This window comes from Corvus moneduloides, chromosome 7, assembly GCF_009650955.1.
Source record: "Corvus moneduloides isolate bCorMon1 chromosome 7, bCorMon1.pri, whole genome shotgun sequence".
Taxonomy (NCBI): Eukaryota; Metazoa; Chordata; class Aves; order Passeriformes; family Corvidae; genus Corvus; species Corvus moneduloides.
The window spans coordinates 20,869,770-20,888,038 of record NC_045482.1 but is presented as its reverse complement, the minus strand read 5'-3'; the positions used below and the strand labels follow the sequence as shown (position 1 = coordinate 20,888,038).

At 35.1% G+C, this 18,269-nt stretch overlaps 1 protein-coding gene across 4 annotated transcripts in view; it reads right to left on the bottom strand.

Annotated features, from left to right (window-relative positions):
- Positions 1 to 1,170: 1,170 nt before the first annotated feature.
- The window catches only part of TTC21B (tetratricopeptide repeat domain 21B), a 37,045-nt gene continuing 19,946 nt past the window's right edge, over positions 1,171 to 18,269 (bottom strand). For 2 of the 4 annotated variants that reach the window (XM_032114642.1, XM_032114641.1), the window contains 10 exons: positions 18,002 to 18,190; positions 14,960 to 15,070; positions 13,733 to 13,814; positions 12,835 to 12,985; positions 12,281 to 12,442; positions 11,695 to 11,890; positions 9,794 to 10,018; positions 7,116 to 7,236; positions 4,752 to 4,819; positions 1,171 to 3,790 (listed from right to left, as the gene is read on the bottom strand). In XM_032114642.1, the coding sequence (XP_031970533.1) occupies positions 3,713 to 3,790; positions 4,752 to 4,819; positions 7,116 to 7,236; positions 9,794 to 10,018; positions 11,695 to 11,890; positions 12,281 to 12,442; positions 12,835 to 12,985; positions 13,733 to 13,814; positions 14,960 to 15,070; positions 18,002 to 18,190 (1,383 nt within the window). In that variant the 3' untranslated portion in view covers positions 1,171 to 3,712. Of the gene's footprint in view, positions 3,791 to 4,751; positions 4,820 to 7,111; positions 7,237 to 9,793; positions 10,019 to 11,694; positions 11,891 to 12,280; positions 12,443 to 12,834; positions 12,986 to 13,732; positions 13,815 to 14,959; positions 15,071 to 18,001; positions 18,191 to 18,269 lie in introns of all 4 variants that reach the window. The other 2 variants (XM_032114639.1, XM_032114640.1) reach the window with 2 other exon arrangements.

Genomic DNA, 18,269 nt, shown 5'->3' with positions numbered 1-18,269 from the left:
TCTGTTATTTCTAGGATGTTAAAATCCTTCCTTATGACTTTGACAGCTGATGCTTAAACTGTACTAAGCACTACATCCCCTGAGACAGGCACAGCCAGTGTTCAACTTCTGTAGCACAAAATTCAAGTGAGGCAAATTTCTAGTGTGGACTTGAACAGTATCAAAAAACATCCCACTTCCAAACAAGACTTAGACCATTCACATAGCTTCTCCTTTAGCAAGCACCATGTCACATAATTAGCAACAACTTTCAGCAGAGACAAAAGCATGAGATTTTTGCAGTAATGGTCCAATTATCAACACTTTATGGCAGGTCAATGTTGCAAAAACCACAGAGTTCTAATTTCATTGCAAGATGAAGCAAGAGGTAAAGCCAGAGAGCAAATGAAGCTAGACAGCAAAATCACTATTGAGATCTTTGAAAAGTGACAGTCATAAGGTGATGGAGAAGTACTTGCTACTGAAATATTTCCTAAAGCTCTTTTCCTATTTTTTCCCTGTTAAGCATTTATGTGGAATACATTATTGAGTTATCATCAACTTCTAAAGAGCCAGAACCTACTGCTACTATTGAGACTTCCCTGAAACATCACCTTTCAAAGATAAGTAATTCAGAAAATCTTCAGCAAATTGTCTAAAATTACAAGCTCTGTTTAAAGTATGTTTATAAAATTACTCACTCATCTAATGAATAAAAAGATTAAAGTTTCGGTTACTAAACCAGAGCTGCCTGATTTTAGGGAGTCTGCAGCCTTTCTAAAAATTACTATAGTCATATTTGAGAGATTATTTGCAATAGTCAAACCTAGTCCAGAAACGGGGGAAACCCCCTTACAATTCCTTCTACTCTATTTTTGGTAAGAGTCTTACTAGGTTAGTTATTTTTAGCTATTTATACTAATTATTTTTGCCTAATGAGACTCCCTAGTCCATCTTTCTAGCATAGGTACAAATCTGAAAAATCCAGTAGCAAATTAAAACAGAAAATATTATTTAGTACAGTGTTACCAAAAATTGTCCATTTCCTCTAGAAGATATTCTGGGCATTCTGTACCTGCAGATGAAAGGGGGTCAAGAGAGAAGAGGAAGAGACACCTATGGCTTATGTTGCTATAGCTACAAGATGCTTAGATTTTCAGTTTCAGTGAATGAATCAATAGAAACCGCGGCCTCACTCCCCTCTTTTATTCATCAAAGGCAAAACTGGAAGATGGGTTGCTAAGCAACATCACACTGAAGAGTGCAGGGCTTTGAAATTAGCATTACTGACTCCCTTCCATTGCAGAAGTCTCTTCCATTCAAACCCATTTATTAAGGAGCTAAAACCCCCCACCAAACTTCAAAACATGCATTTTTAAAGTAAGAAACAGTAAAAGCAGAAAGGAATAACACCAAACCATTTCTTCTGCAGAGAAAGCAGAAAATGAGCACAGGAAAACTTAAATTGGCTTATATAAACCAAAAAGGATATGGAAAGGGCATTTATTTCTTCTTAGATTACATTAAAGCAAGATTTTTTTCTGAAAGACTACTTAGAGCCTTTTTTTTAAATTGAAATCTAAATATGTGTCTCATTTGTACTCTTAAAGACCTCATCTATAAAAAGACACCAGTGTCTAGATATGCTCAAGATGGCTAATGAGAATTCAGAAATCTTACCTGCATGGTGTACAAAAAGCTCTTCATCAGAAGTTAGCCACAGAAAGCCTAAAGTCTCAGTTCAATTTCTGTATCTTACCATTGTCATGACTTAATCTGTCACATCCATCTTATGAGAAGCTAATGTCCATCATATGAGAAAAACAAATCAGATGCAGATGTCTTGGCTTTTTTGAAAACATCTTGCACCTATTTTTATTCTAAACTTCAGCTGTTATTCCTATGCTATCCAGGAAGTAACACCACATCGATCCTGCATGAATAAGGCTGTGTACAAAGAAATGCTGTTTTACTAGAAACTGCCTCAATAAGTACTTGGTTTTTAATAGTGAAAAAACGCCACCAAAGAGCGTAATTTAAGAATTTATAGCCTACTGACCCCCACAGCCCACCTGTCAGAGTCCCCCCCCCGCCTCAGCACTTTCCAGATCCTTCCATGTTCCTCATTTCACTCCCATACCATCAGTTCTTCCCTAGTATACTAAATCTTCCTCCTCTGAGGTCTATCATGCTGCAAAACCTACATGCAAAAACCAGGGGGCTTGTATTGTGCCTGGTACGGTCATGTACACACTGACTGACAGCGCTCGAACAGAAGGGACAAAGCAACACCGTATGTTTCAAGGATCCCTAGGGAAGAAGACGCCACTTATTTGAGTCTCAATTCTAATATTCACACAAATCTTGTAGAAGTGTTAAGAGTCCTGAGATGCATCTATTCATTTTAGTTTAGCTGACCAACAGCTAAGTTACTGGAATGCAGGACCAAACAACCACCAGCAGGCAGCATCATTGTCCAAGTGATGCACCTCAGTGTATTCAGGAAACAAGGCTAAAAAGGTACCCATGATACAGCACCCAGTTATTGATAAGCAAGATTACATACAACTGTAAACAGGCTCCCTTTTGTAGCCTTAACATTGAGTTGTCCTAAAAAGAAACCCAAAAATCAAACTGAAAGTGACTTTACACAATGTAAACAGGAAAAGCTTAAAAACTCAAATTGCTTATAAAATATAGAAACTTAATCAGTACCATTAAGAATTCGCTTTTCATGCCAAAACATTACTTTTCTAGTAAGACACATACAACAAGCACTGTTTGAAAACCAAATACAGCAGTACAACAGTGTTTTTTCAAACATTCTGCATCAGTGAAAAGAAACCTGATCTTTCTCCTTCCCTTCACTCATTCATGACACACTACTACTCCCCTAAAGATTCACAGATATATTCTGAGACAAGCTTCAGAATCCCTTGTAATAAGAGCTATTTTTCTAAAAAGATGTTTTATAGAGATTAAACAAAATGAGTGCCAATTCCTGCAAATATGACTCTATTGTCTATACACACAATGTTGAAAGACTAAACACTACAAATTAAGAACATTTCTCTTTGTGGAAATCTGACAGGTGGATAATAGCATGAGCAGAAAGCAAATTCTGTGTAAAACCTGTATGATCTATGAAAGTCTTAACTGAACATCCACATAGGATCTAAATTTCAACTGTTACATTTTCATTTTAGAATGTAAATTTAATTAAGAACAATGCAGAGCTGTTTTCAAGATTTTTAAAAAAATAAAGCATTCCTTTAATATATGTAGAAATAAAACACCCTCATAATTTAGAAATACACCTGTACTAATAAAGATTACATTGTAATTACGAAGTAGTGGTTTTCACAAACTGAAATCCAGCATCTTAACAATGCACCTCCACTAGATAAGACACGTTGTTGTTTTAGTGTTATTCCAAATAAACACAACAGAATACTGAGTTATATGTTTAAAACATTTTTATAAGGCCAATAACACTTTGTTAGGATGACACTTTACATAACACACATGGGAGCGGTATTCTTTCCTGAATGAGAACAAATACAATTTCTTTCAGTGTTGCACATTTTTCTTAAAAATAATCCAGATCTCTAATATAGTAAAATTCACCATTTCCACAGTACTTTTTTGCTGACATGGTCTGTCACTGCAGTATTTCATTCATAGTTTCCGAAGACTGATTAACAAAAGTCCATGAGTCATACAAAAAACAAATTCAGTTTCTTAAAGATGCACGGGCCTTGTCCAGTATTTCCTTCCTGATCTTTGGATAGTCTGGATGTGCTTTAAGGACCTGTCAAAAGACAATACAACTCAAAAGTTCTGAGTTGGTAATCCCCCTCATCACTGAGCTTACACATTTTAAAACTAAAATAACAACATGACAAGTTTGTTTTACGAACGCATGAGTATTTAATTGCGGATAGAGACTACCACATATGCAAGTCAAAACCAGCTCTATCAAAGACACTTTGCTTCCTTTCCACTGTCCTTTCACCTTGGTGCAAAAGACATGGGGGTAAAGGGCTAAAGCCTCCAGGTGGCTTGAAATGCATGAATGAGAAGGGACCTCTGGAGACATTTCTGAGGTTTTAAGTATACTTTCTCTGCAACGATGAACTGCCTGCCTTTATGTTTGCACTCCCTTAGGCTCTTTCTTAGTATATTCTACCTACTTAATCTTCCCTTCAATTCCCTCTTCTCTCTTATCCTTCCATTCATTTTGTCCTTTCTAGCTATCTTTATTTCTCCCAAAAAGAGTAAATTTAATTAATTTTATTATTTATACGAATAATTATTAATTCATAATGTTCCCTCTGCCTCTTTAATAGCAGCCCTTCCTCTTATTCCGCATCCACTATACTTATGTTTGGATCATACAAAGAAAATACTTCAAGTTACTTTCTAACAGTGTCTGCTGATACTAATATTTGATTTGATAAACTTTTCAGCTATACTTCTGTACGGATTCACCAAATTGCAACCACATGGCCAAAAGAAGGTGGTGCCATTTGAATATCCCTTCCCATATGATAGGCCAGTCACTTTTAACTCTTATTTATCTGGTTCCATGGAGCTCAAGACAGAGCAGATTATGAAGAGGATATTTAATTTAATCAAACTTATTAGATAGGGCACCTTTCTGACATTAAACTGTGTATTTCAGAAATTTAAACTCAACCAAAAAGAAGGGTCATTATGTAAAAGAATGTTGCTACAGGAGACAGACTATTAAACACATATACAAATTCTACCTTATGGCACACATCGATTGCATCAACATATCTCTTCCCTTTCAGGTAATTGAAAGCCAGCTTGTATCCTGTAATTAAAGGGGTGAGGGGAGAGGTGGAGAGGAAAGGCAACAATTTCAGTTTCTGTACTGAGAAACAAAAATATCACATTTGAATTTATTTTGGGTCACTGTGTGTTTCTAAAGTTAGCATGTTTTTTTCTACTGTTCTCTCCTATACGCCTTGTAATGGTCAAAATTTCTACTGAAAGTCACTTCAAGCAGTAAATAAAACTCCTTTACACGCTGATAGCTATGTCTGAATCAAAAGGAGACATTATTCTGGAGAGCATGTGCTACTACAGAGAATAAATAATGGTTGCCTTCTTTCAATTACCATGGTATCCCACAGAGTTTCTCACTGTGGCCTACCATACACTGTCCCTCTGTAAAGGTAATTCCATCATTAAAGGACAAAAGTTAAAAAAAAAAAACGGTTAACAAACTAGGGAATTAAAATACTATTCAGTTCCACTGTCAGCAGACCACTGATATAAAAAGTCACATGGAATAGCTAAGTTGCACAGCAATATGCCAGGCTGATACTTTCAACCTAAGAGGTAAAGCTCAAGTATATTAGCCTGGACAGAGACTAGGCCTGAGAAAAAAAACCACTATAAGCATGCAATTTACAGAATTTGAAATTTTAAATCTTTCGTTTTTGAGCTTATCCTTACTAGCAAATACAGGATCTGATACCAGTTTGTATGGCTTTACTTGCCAGATGGAAATTTGTGCTGCTTTAACCATTTTTGTTCAAATGCATGACAATCCTCACAATGCTGTAATGCAAAACTAGAAACAAGTGCACAAAGTATCTTCAATATTATACTGTCTTTTGTATGCAAGATTATTTCACAGTTTAATTTCACTAAGGAACTCTCCTATCTCCATCAAAAGGTTTCATTATTTCTTGAATTACCACTCTCTAGAAGATTTCAAAATAAAAAGTCTTGATCTATGTTCTGTACAAACTCAAGAAATCACAACTCTTTACTATTAAAACTTCTTTCTAATACATTTTATTTGATTAACAACTGTAATGTTTTAGCAAAAATCGCCATGGCTCAGTCTACAGGAATATCTAGTAAAAATTACTGCACCCAAACTCATACATAGATATCTAGAGATTTTTCCATTTAACCTAAGTCAGATTTCTATCAGTCATTTTTATTTCTATTTTGATATAAGCCTTCTTTTGGTTTGACCCTCCGAATTTTTTGACTCACAGTACATATGGTAACACTCAGTTTTGGTAATCCATTCATGTATGTGCATTTTCAGAACTGTGTTACAGAAGCAGGAGCTAACCCACAAACATTTAGTCCCATTAATAAAATTCTACTTTAATCTATGGATCATATTATATAAAACCATGAACCCAACCACTGCAGCATCCAGCAGTTACAGGTAAAGAAACAAAATGTTTGGCTCTTCATGTGCATGAAACAGTTAAAATATTTTTTTAAAAAACACTGGTTTTTCAGCTGATGCCAAAGGCTATCTCATCCTAACACTAAAAAAACCACAGGGCACAAAGAAAGACCATAGATTAAAGACTGGAAGTTGTATGTATTTCCAAGGGGCAATAAACACATCCCAAAACCTGGAATAGAACTTGTGTCAACCACCAGCCTTGGGACCTACGGACAGATTCTAGGTGTTTAGTAAGAAAATGGCATTTTATCCTATACATCCTTTTCAAAAAGGGTTTCCTACATTTAAACAGTCTCAATATGTGACAATTTAGTGCAAATTTAAATTCATTATCCAAATTGAAACTTGACTAGTGCCTCAAGTTTTCAGTTGGCTATTTTTTTCAAGAGATATATTTAAAGACATTTAAAATAATTTATTTTTTAAATCCTAACTCATGTATATAAAACCTGATCCATACAGATAATTTGAATTTTGAATCAAAAATGAAATAATCAAATCAGTGACCTACCACCATCATATATATTATTATAAAAGATTCTCTACTACAAACAGTATATAGCAGATTACTATAAATACACTATTAAAGTTAATGCTGTAGATACAGAGAAAGTTGTTCACAAATAGCCAACTAAAACTGTCTCATATCAAACCTTGTAGTAAAACAGTAAACAGAAACTTCTGAAGTATCCTAAAGCTGCTACCTCTTGCCATGGGGGCTTCCCAAGTGACTTTTCAGTACACCTTTAAACATTTGTGGTTTTTATGTGAGGAAAACCAGTGATACTTTATTTATACGGAAAATTAGAAGCAGTCTCTTCAGTAAAAGGTAGTTGTTTCATTCCTACCATAGTGCCCAAAATCATACTTTTAAGTTATATATACATGCCTACTGTTGGATTCGTCTGGTTTCCATATTTCCAGGCTATCTCGTAATTTATTGCTGCATCCTTATATGCTTGTTCCTTTTCCATTATGTATCCCATGTATTCATAAGCCTTGCAGCATGACTGCAAAATATAAATATTAATTTAGGTAAGCTTGCATGTAATAATACTGACAACTTAATTGCTAAAATACTCCAAATCCATACAACTGGAAAGCACAAGGGATACTCATCCTAACTTTGATGACACAATAGTCTTGATTTAAAGCATCTGTATTACGAATGAGTTATACAGAATTATGCACTACTCCAGGTAAGGTACAGAGTTCATCAGAGAGGCCACTGCAATGACTCCTACAAAAATAAGATACCTCTCTCAGTTAATAATAATCCCATGCAGCTGCATTTCAAGTCTATCTGGAAAGTGGTGTACCTTCCACAAAAACTGTTTTTTTTTTTCTTAAGGAAGTATGTTCATAGCTTTGTTTTTGGAAATGGTTTAACATTATAATTTTCCAGTTAAAGCTTAAAGACAGTCACAAGTAACCTAAAGAGAAAAAATCAACCATTAAGTATTTCATTTCTTATGAATGCAAGCAGCAAGTCACAAGCATCTGAAAAACAGGTTCCAAAAAACTATTAAGCACTACTTGAAAATACTAGCCTTGCTTATATTATACATACATATAAATCCATCTAATTCCATAATAAAACTTCATACGAAAGATACAGTAATTCATACAGAAACCTTACATTTAGTACATAAAGCCGAAAAATAATTTCTAAAACCCCTAACTACCGGATACCGTTACCACGAGCAGTTTCTATTATCAGGCTGCCAATAGGTCGGATATTTTCAAGAGAAAAACATGCAAACATAAACAGCGCAAAGCAATACTGATATATAAATTACCTTCCATCTTTAAATTTACTATTTCCAATTAGGCTTTCAAAATCTACTGATGAAAAGCTTTCAAATCACAGCATAGTGAGATCAGTATGGGAATGCCTAAAAGTTGAGGATAAAAATATACTTCCTCTATCATTTGTGATAAACAAAACAGAAAGTTAAAAATCAAGAGGAGTAACCAGTAAGAAGTCCCAATTTCACAGAAATAGTCTGCTCAGCAGGATCTCACTAACCAATCCTAGGTCCTTTAAAATCCAAAAAAGTCCTTATTAAATGACACTAGGCTTTTATGAAATTTTCACTCAACATATTTACTTAAATTGTACGTATATCTCATTCAATTCTGTTAAAAATAATCCTAAAAACTAACGAATCACAATAACATGTTTTCTCAATCTAATCAAGTCTTCCAAATTGAAGAATACCACATAAAATATTGCCCTGTGAATTGACAAGATATGTTAAGATGTAAACTATTCAACATCTATTTGTAGAGCACAATTCCTGCTTACCAGCTTTGCATGCAAGTTGGAGAAAAGTCACTCTCTTTCCTGTGTGATTTTGCAAGGAACCAGATACACACACTTCCAATGTGCCATCCTCCTTGCTATAAGCAGAGCCTGTTTATCTAAATCTCTCATGGGCCTCAAACTTCTTAGAAGAAAACAGGCTATGTTTTTACACTTGGTAATTTCTGTAACAAACCACCATTCATGGTATATACCTGCTCAACTGACCATCTATTTCAAGCTAAGTCTTGTTTTGGGAGATGACTCGTGTTTATCCTCCAGCTGTATAGATTTTGAAACCGAGCACATCCTATTTTAAAGAGGCCTCTCTGCAGAAGTACATAATACCATTATACCAAGAACTGTTGTAGCTGTGTCTCAATTTTATATTTAGAAATAAAAAGTGTTCAAAAAACATCTCTCTCTCAAGGAAGTTGCAAAAATGTGACCGAATAATGAACCTTACCTTCCATACTAATGAATTAATAAAAAAATATACAGCATTGGGCTCTTTTTTAAACCAAATCTGTGCTCTATAAACAGTACCCTGAATCTGCAGCATACTGTGTATGGAAGACCAGCCTACTGGACTGCCTCACTTGAAGGAAAGCGAAGAGAGAAAAACATGATCAGCTTTTTGCTGATCAAAATGAAAAATAAGCACAGGCTGAGATCTGTGCTTGTTCCCATAGTCAAAGCAGGGTATTGTGCAGTTGGCCTGCCCAGGAACCCTGAGGTAAACAACACATTAGACCTTGTCCCCTGACAATCTACCAGTCAGTATTGCTACAGAAAAAGATTAGCAGCAGCATTAAAAATAATTATCCTGCACTGTAGCAGGCTTATGAACAAAAATGTTTAAAAACATAAGAGATGAAGATACCATCTCAGTAAATGGAGCAAGTCTCCAAAATTTATACAGCCGCATCTTTCTTCATCAGTTTTGTGAGACTCAGTAAAATGCATCTCTGACATTTCATAAACACTCGAAGCTTTTAGAGTACCTCCAGCTAAAACTTGCATTAGTTGCAACAGAACACAAACAGAAATGACTAAGCAGCATTCACAGGTTTGTTTACAACCCTCCAGCGTGAAGTTGCTGGTTTCCTGTCTTGTTTTGGTCTACTTCTCCTTAGTAAGTGAAATACCAGGCAATTGAACAAATAAATACAATTTAAAATTCAGTTTCAGAGGAAAATGAAACATTTCCATGAATTCGAATAGAAAGGTAGTGAGGTTACTTTCAATGTGCATTGACTTACCCTGTTATGACGAAGGCATCGTTTTAGAAGTTCACCTGCCATATCATATTTTGCAGATTGAATATATATATCTGCAAGCAGAAGCCAACTCTTTTCAAACTCCTCTGCATCAATGGGATTCCAGCTCATTTTTGAAATGCGTTTTAACTGATTTCTGGCTCGTGGAGTCTGTTTCAAGATCATGTAGGCTGTGGCCATTCCCAAAAGTGCTGGTATATGATCCTTCTGCAGTAAAAAGTACAGTGACTGCTTGGTACTTTTTAATTTTGATTTTAATTGTTTTTTAAAGTAAGACTTTCACCAGGTATCTAAAAACTAAACTAAAAGCTAAATCTCAGGAAATAAAGTTAGAGCATCTAATCTTAGAGACATGTTTTCCACCTAGTGCTGCAATTATTTCTATAATCATGATAGCCACCAGGTACAAGAAATGCTAAAAAAATCCAAAGGTATTTAATCTCACAAGAAAAGAAATCTGGTACCACTAAGAGCTTTCCTTTTTCTAGACGAATAAATACTTCAGATAAAATCTGGAGTCACTTGAAATTACAATAAAAGTGGTATTTTTCACTTGTAGAAGTGCTTATCAAATATCAGTGAAAGGGACTCTGATTCCTCTTATTAGATGCACAGCTCCTAAAAATTTAATGTCTAAACTGTACGCATCTAAGCTATATATAAACAAACAGGATTCTTAAAAGCCACCATTCTGTGCAAGAGCCTCAAAAGCAAGCAGTAAGAACTGCAGGCACGAGTGCGATTTTTGACACCCTGCCTTCATTAGTAAAGGATGAAAATGGGGCTCACACCTTACAACTGCAACTGCCTCCTAAATGCAGAGAGTAGTTCTATCAGTGGCTAACTGAAATGCTTCTTTCTCCTTCTCAGTGCTCCTGACTCACTGTTGGTATTCTGTCTCTACATCTCTTTCTAAGGTTGTGCTGTAAATACATTTGTCACAGTGGGCTGAAAAAAAAAAATCCCACCAAAAGCTCCTGTTCCACATAATAAGCTCATCCCCCTTCTCACTCAATAGCCACACCTATCATGGATCAATAATCTCAGAAGTCTGAAGAGATTAAAGCTGTATTTTTTATGCAACCCTAGAGGGAAGAATGAATAAACTGCAGCATTCTTCCTACTGGAACTGTCACCACGAGAAAAAGATGCCACATTCGCAGGATCTCAGATCCATTCAGTGCAGGATTGGGAAGCCAGTACTGGAGGCAGAGAGACACCTTGTTTGTGATTCTCAGAACTGCCTTATACAGAAGACCAGCATCGGTATACCTGCCTCAGACAAGGTGCAGTTTAGCACATGGTTAAAGAGTAGTAGCAACTTACACATTTTATGGCATTCTGATGGACTAAATCTGTCTACACCTGCTGAAATAAAATTTGTTTAAAGTTGCTGGTAACAGGAACATCCATTATTAAGCCTAAAACTAGTAACTACAAAGAGTTATAAAATACTGAAGATTTCTATCATAAGGATGAATTTTAAGATGATGGATAATCTTCTCCTGCAGTCTACATGCTGTCAAATTGCCATGAAGCACTGTAGAGACTTATGTCGTAAGACATGCTGCTGGCAAGCCTGGGAATTAAAAAACAAGCCCAGCAGCCAAATAGCCTACTCAAATTTCATTAACTAGCAATATTAGCATTTAGTTGTGTTCCAAATTTGCAATTCAACTGAAAACTCCTAAAATACATTGTTATTTCAGGAACGTTTCTTTCAAATTTTACAAAAAATACTCTTTGATAGGAAAATAATCCTTAGAGCAAATAGCTGAACTATTGCTGAATAGCCACTATTGCTGAACGTAAACTGCAAGACTAGTTAAAAAATTGTAGTAAGTATGAAAGGGAAGAGTGAGGAAATGAGACATGTTACTAACCTCAGCTACAACTATTTCAGTGAAAGTCTTCAGTGCTTGTTCAACATTTGATTTTTGTTTGGTTGCCATGAGACAATAATTTTCCATGATTCGCAGTTGAATGTGACCTTGAATGGTTTGAGGCTTGAGCTCCTTCAGCAGGTTTCCTGCTGTTCTTACAGCCAACTGCACAGACTCCTGCTTCTCTGTTGAATTACTATTATCAGAAAGAAAATGTTCATAGAAGATTTTTTTTTTAATACACACCAGATTAATTACAAGTTAGAACTGCTTCTGTGCTAAAGACATGCCATTTTGTAGAAAAATGGCTCTGGTACGTAGGCATTCTATATTGAGTCTCTTCAACAACAGCAATTCCAAACCCAACAAGCTGTTTGTAACACTGCAAGTGACCAGCATTCCAGAGAAAATCTTCTCCATTTTCTGCTTGAGACTCACTTATTACAATATAGAATGGTCTCTCACAGTAACACAGAATAGTCAAAACATTAGATGATCTCAAAGTTCTAGCATTTAAGGCACATTGTCAAGGGGCAAAGAAGGAGATGACAGAAGAATCCAAGCAATATTTATTTAATTCACGTACCCTATATCACCATCAAGATTTTCAAAGACTTCTCCACCCACAGTTTCATTATCTGGGTTCAAACAAATTTCAATCATGTTGTAGACTGCATTCTGTCCCCAGTCACTGTCCTTTCGAGCTTTATTAAAATGCCGCAGTGCATCATTAGGTTCACCTGTGTACCTACACGGATAGTTAAAATATTTAAAGCTGGGCAAGTAAAATTCTCTGCTCCAAATTCCACCCAAATCCCAAGAAACCCAAGTATTTAAAAACAGATGACCCAACTGCACACACACTGATACTGCAAGGTTTGAACATACTATTGCAAGAAACTTGGTTTTGCTAACTAAAAATAGTCTGAGAAGTTCTAAAATTTGAAGATAAATCGTATTACATTACTGAACCCAGAAGAACATCCTGAGAGATTCAGAGAAACTGAAATCCTTGCTTAAATCCTGACAACTTAATTAAATCAACACAGCACCTTTACATGATAATGGATGACAAAAAATTGAATTTAAATACATACTACATAGTCAAATAAACCTCATCTTAATTATAATTGCAAGTACCAAAGATACAGTCCTTTGCAGTAGTGAAATCCTGCTTCAAGCTTTGTTCGGGAAGAATGTTTTTCAGCCATTAAAAGAAATCTTGGGACTTCTTCTAATTTCCCAGCTCTTCTTAACAGATCAATTAATCGAGACAGGGTTGCATAGTTATCTAAATACAGAAATAATTAGGACACTGTAATTCTATTTATTTGCTGTATGAATAACTTAAGAAATAAAGAGCCTGCCTTAATTTTTTCACATATAAAAATGAGGTATGATTTAATAAATAAGATATATTGCATAAACTCAAATACAAGAATAAAGATGTCAAGTGATATTTGCAATATCTTTATACAGGTTTTTATAGAAGTATAATTGTATTTCACTTTCAAAAGCACTCAAAACCATTTATTGCACTCTCCTGACTTCTTTCAAAGTCCATTAGAAAGCTTTACATTCATTATAGTACAATTTAAATAGATTTTAGTAGCTTTCTCTCTGGTCACAACTTGAAAATTGTTAAAAAAAAACTTTCTGCTGTCCACACAAGTTTCCTTTATTAGTCTTCAAATAAAATATTATCTTTATATTCATGCACTTGGTCTTTTTAATACCAAAGAAAGTGCTTTACAGTGAACAAGTAAATAACACCCTATTTGTATTTGGCTTAATGTAAACCATGCAAATTGCATTACAGCAAAGTAAATTACTGTATCTACGAGAAGCAATTTTCTCATATTCCCCTACAGTATCTTTATGTTTTATATACAGTAATGGTCTTTGGCTTTAGTAGCCATTATATTATAAATAACACATTTCTCTCTAATGAGGCAAAGAATTTTTGAGCCATTTATTCCTCTGTCTTGTTAGAACTATGTATTGGAACAAATTAAAAGTACCACTGCTAAATATTCACCTGGCTTGCGTTCTAGGAGCTGCTGGAAATGAAACACAGCTTGTTCATAATCTTGCTTCCTGAACATGAGATCAGCCATCATCTACAGTATTGAACGATTTAGAGAAAACAAAACAAGATATTACAAATTGTGAGAATATAAAGTAAAAATTATGAATAATGAACTCTGGTTATGTGAAGTGCAGAGCTGAAAATGTAGCTTTAAAGTGCTGCAAGAGTTGCACAAGAAGTAAAATTAGTTGGACTTTTTATTACTCTCTGGGAAACAAACACTATATACAACACACACAGGGTAATAACGAACAGTTACAGGGACACCTTTGCACATAAGGTGAAAATTAAAAGGTAATTAAGCAGTCTGCCAAATCTTTCAAAAAGATCTTTTTACCATTGCATAGTTTTACTCCTAATTTTATTTTCCGTAACTGCAGATTAAGCACATGGAAAAGCAAAGTTAGTTTAAAGTTAGGGAAAAAGAAAGATGGCAGCTCACTTCAGCAGGGAAGGTAAAACGAGTTATTTCATTTCAGTTTCTCTCTACTGATAGGTAGCTACGATAGGATAGATTTAATCACATATTTCAAGAGTGCTATTACTTCTGTTCATGCACCATACTAGGAATAAATTTCAGATGTTAGACTGCTATGAGAAAATAAATTATTCCCATCTTGAAATAATTTGCTCCTAGTGTGTTACATCAGAAGTTGCTCAGTCTATTGAGCTGTCTTTTAGGCCAAGAAGTATACAAGTCCCGGACAGGGAACCTGCAGCTGTGATTAAGTCTTGTTAAGTAGGAATATGATTAACTAAGGTTGAATGAGGTTGTAAAATTACCTTAAGTACATAGATCTTTTCTTCTAGAACTTAAAACAAAAATTGTTTTAATATTACTGTGCTAAAAATATATCTTCTTCCTTGAGCTTTAGTCAATTATCAACAGAACATGCACTGAGCCACACTTTAGCCAATCTTACTACTACTACTTTTTCCTCTACTTCTAAAGAAACATTTTATATTGAGATAGAACGGTGGCTATGACTGTAGAAACTTCATATTGAAACATCAGCTGGCATAAACAGAAAACCATTTTGTTGCCATGGATTTTTCACATTATTTTGAAATCACAAGCTGTAGGCTTTCTTAAAAGTAGCGCTTTACGAATATACCATATCGCAGGCATGAAAACTTCAAAAAAAATTGATGCAGGATTAGTATAATAGCACGTACCATCGTTGCTGCTTCATTATCTTGGTCATTCTTCAGCAGTAAGGAACACTGATGCTGACAGGCATCAGTATCGTCTTGTGCAAGATATAAACGCGCAAGCTCCAACATTGCCTGTATATTAAAATATTTAACTGTATGTAATTTAAAGATGAAAAAAGTTGGTTCAGTTCTGAGTATCAACCTGATATTATAGGACTTCAGGGGAAAATTGTATCTCTACTAAAGAGAGAGCCATCTCTGTTGTTTCCTGTGGGCTCTTGGTCAATTAATGCAATCCATTTTCATTCCCTCACCTTTAAAACACACAAAGCCTTTCTTCTTCTGAGGGATATTCTGAAGGCACATTGAAAACAGGGCTGCTCAGATAGTATTGCTCTGAAGACACCAGTATTTTTGTAAGAATAATGTTCTTGGAAAAATGTAAGTGAAAGTAATTTTAAATGTATTGAAAAAACCAAATACCTCATTAATATTCACCAATTAATTCTGGAGTACAAGTAAGTTTCAGAAGAAACTATTTTTTTATTTGTATTTCCAACCTACCACATTAAGACTCTGTGAATCCATTTCTGAGAAGCCACCACAGAGTAAATATTGACAAACTGAAATGTACACCAGCCTACATTCTTAAAGCTGAAGTCCCATCATAGACTATTCTGAATAAAATGCCACAGAAAAGTTTATAAACATGAGTTACCACAGATTTAATCAAGTTTTTTTTGAAGCAAACAGAAGGTAAACTGATCACAAAGCAAAATTAGCAGTAGATAAACAGTAAGCAATGTCACTCCTACTTAAAGGTGTTTTGATTTTGTTTCCAAAAGGGAGGCATTTATAATTGCATCATAATTCTTTCGCTAGTTACACTTGTGAAAGGCACTTCTGAATCAGAACAGTGTTTTGAACATCCTGTTCAGGACATGCAGTCTACTTGCACAGTTTTTAACAACTGTTTTCTTCCTACTTCCTATTCTGTTCATACTCAAACATATACCATGTAATTCTGAAACAGAAAAGCAGGTGGGTAAGCACTGAAATGATACATAAAATGCACGCATGTAAGAACTTTAACTATGAAAGCATTCTTTAAGCTGCCGTTCTTATGTGCACAACTCATAATACCAAAAAGCAGTCTTGGAGTCAAGGAATACTTGCTGAAAAAAGCCAGCTAAATTGGAGCTCTACACTAGATTCCAGTGAGAGGAAGTGGTCTCTAAATTTTCAACTCCAACACAAACAACGATACTATGAAATTATGTGCACAATGCAATCCGTGATCTACTTCAAGTCTCCATGTGGAAACTGCGTTGCCTCTTACCTGATCGGGTAAACAAAGGGAGGGTACGACCTACCAGATTTACTCATGTAAAACAAAACAACACAACACAACTCTCCTATGACATGGAGTGCAACCTGTTCACATTTACCTGAATAAATCGTTTAATGTAGTGTTTCAATCCATTTTGGGCTACTTTGGCTAAAATATAGAAGATTTAGTTCTGATGAAACAAGGTACAGACAGCTTTAAAGAAATTTCCATTATTTCTATATACAATTTTAAGGAAAATAAAACTCTAAAGGTACCAAGAAACAGGTGGATTTTAACAGCTCAAAATTTTATTTTGTAATCTAAAAGAATTCAATTCTAATCTTGTACTAGAGATGTTTTTAGAAATGGAGAGAAGAAAACAAGTTCAAATCTACTGAAACTATAAAAATAGAGATAACTCCTTTATACTTGTTGTGGATAATAAAATATTTTGCTTTCATTACTCAACAAGTAGGCAACAAGTTATTCATCAGAAATTCAGACTTCGATTTCTAAGATGTCACTGTATTCTGTGTTGCTAGCAAAGTAGGATTAAAGCAAAAACCTTCAGTAATATCTAACAGATATTCACTACAGATGTCTACATCTTGTAACAATGGAAATCTCTCAAAAGTATGATTTTAGCAAGAACTGAAGGGAAATGCCATGCTGGCATTTCAGTGCTGGTATGAAAGACAAAATAAGGCTTTACAAATGCCACAGCTGTACCTGTACCATGACAGGCAATCTCCTTGCTCTTAAAGGTGGAATGGAGAAGTCACCATTTTAAGGATGTTTTTATTACTTTTCCAATGTATTTTTTTCTCCATATCATTCTTAAAAGTTGCCTTGAGCAAAGTCTGTCTCAAATACGCTGACCTAGATTCTTGGAACGATAACACACAAGTTCAAATATTAAAACTAGGTGATAAGCTGATAATTTGGTAATTTAGCAGCTGGTGCATGTGACAACTATTCAGTAACAACCATCAGAATAAGAAATCTTCACATACACCTAAGTATATACCATAATTATGACAGAAAATAATGACAAATGAACAAAAATTGTATTTATTTATTTTTAATCTAAAAGAAACCTCACTAAAGTTGACACTTAATTTTCATGCTCATTATAAATTTCTTAAGACTTTTGTTTCTCCCTCTCTTATCTCCAAAGCCCAGGGTTGTGAAATGGTAAGAAGGAAGAGGAGGATAAAAATAAATCCAAATTTACCTGTATTTATCAATCCGTGGGAAAGAGACAGTGCAGAGAAGAGAGAAGCAATAAAACAATCCTGCTCAAGAACAGCAGTATTTTGTGACTAAAATCAGAATCCTACCAAGTCCAGATAAAAGTCTAAAACTGCTGAAGCAGACAAAGAAAAGACAGAAATTGTCTGTCTGACCAAAATCACTGGGAGTTCATTTCAGAGGACCGGCACCAAGCAAGATTGAAACAATCTGCATCATTACTGGTACCTGAAGACAGGCTCACTGTGAGTGCATGCAGACACCTCTTGAGTCAGGAGTTTGTGTAAGAGACAGAAGTTAGCAGTACATGCAAGTATTCTATCATGATAAGCAAAGAAGGAGAGAAACTTCAAGGTTCTATGTATATCATGAAGCAGAAATAATTGCAAATTATTCTATTCGGTGGATAATTGGAAAAATGTTTTGCTACATCTAAAAACTGAATGGAAAAACAATGCAAAATAGTCCGAGGGAGAACTGACCTTGTTATTGGTTTCACAGTGAACAAGGGCTTCTTTGTAAAATTTAATTGCTTTTTCATAGTTTCGCTGGGCTGTCGAATGTTTTGCAATCTCAGCACAAATCTCAGCTGCTAACTGTTTCTGTGCAGGAACTGCATCCAGCTGTTCTACTTGAGCCCGTTTAAGCACTCTGCCTTGTAATTCCCGAGCCTGGTGTGGGGAAAGCAGTGAGCAGTCAAAAATTGTCAAAGAAATTAATTTTCTATCATCTACTATAAAACAGTGTACT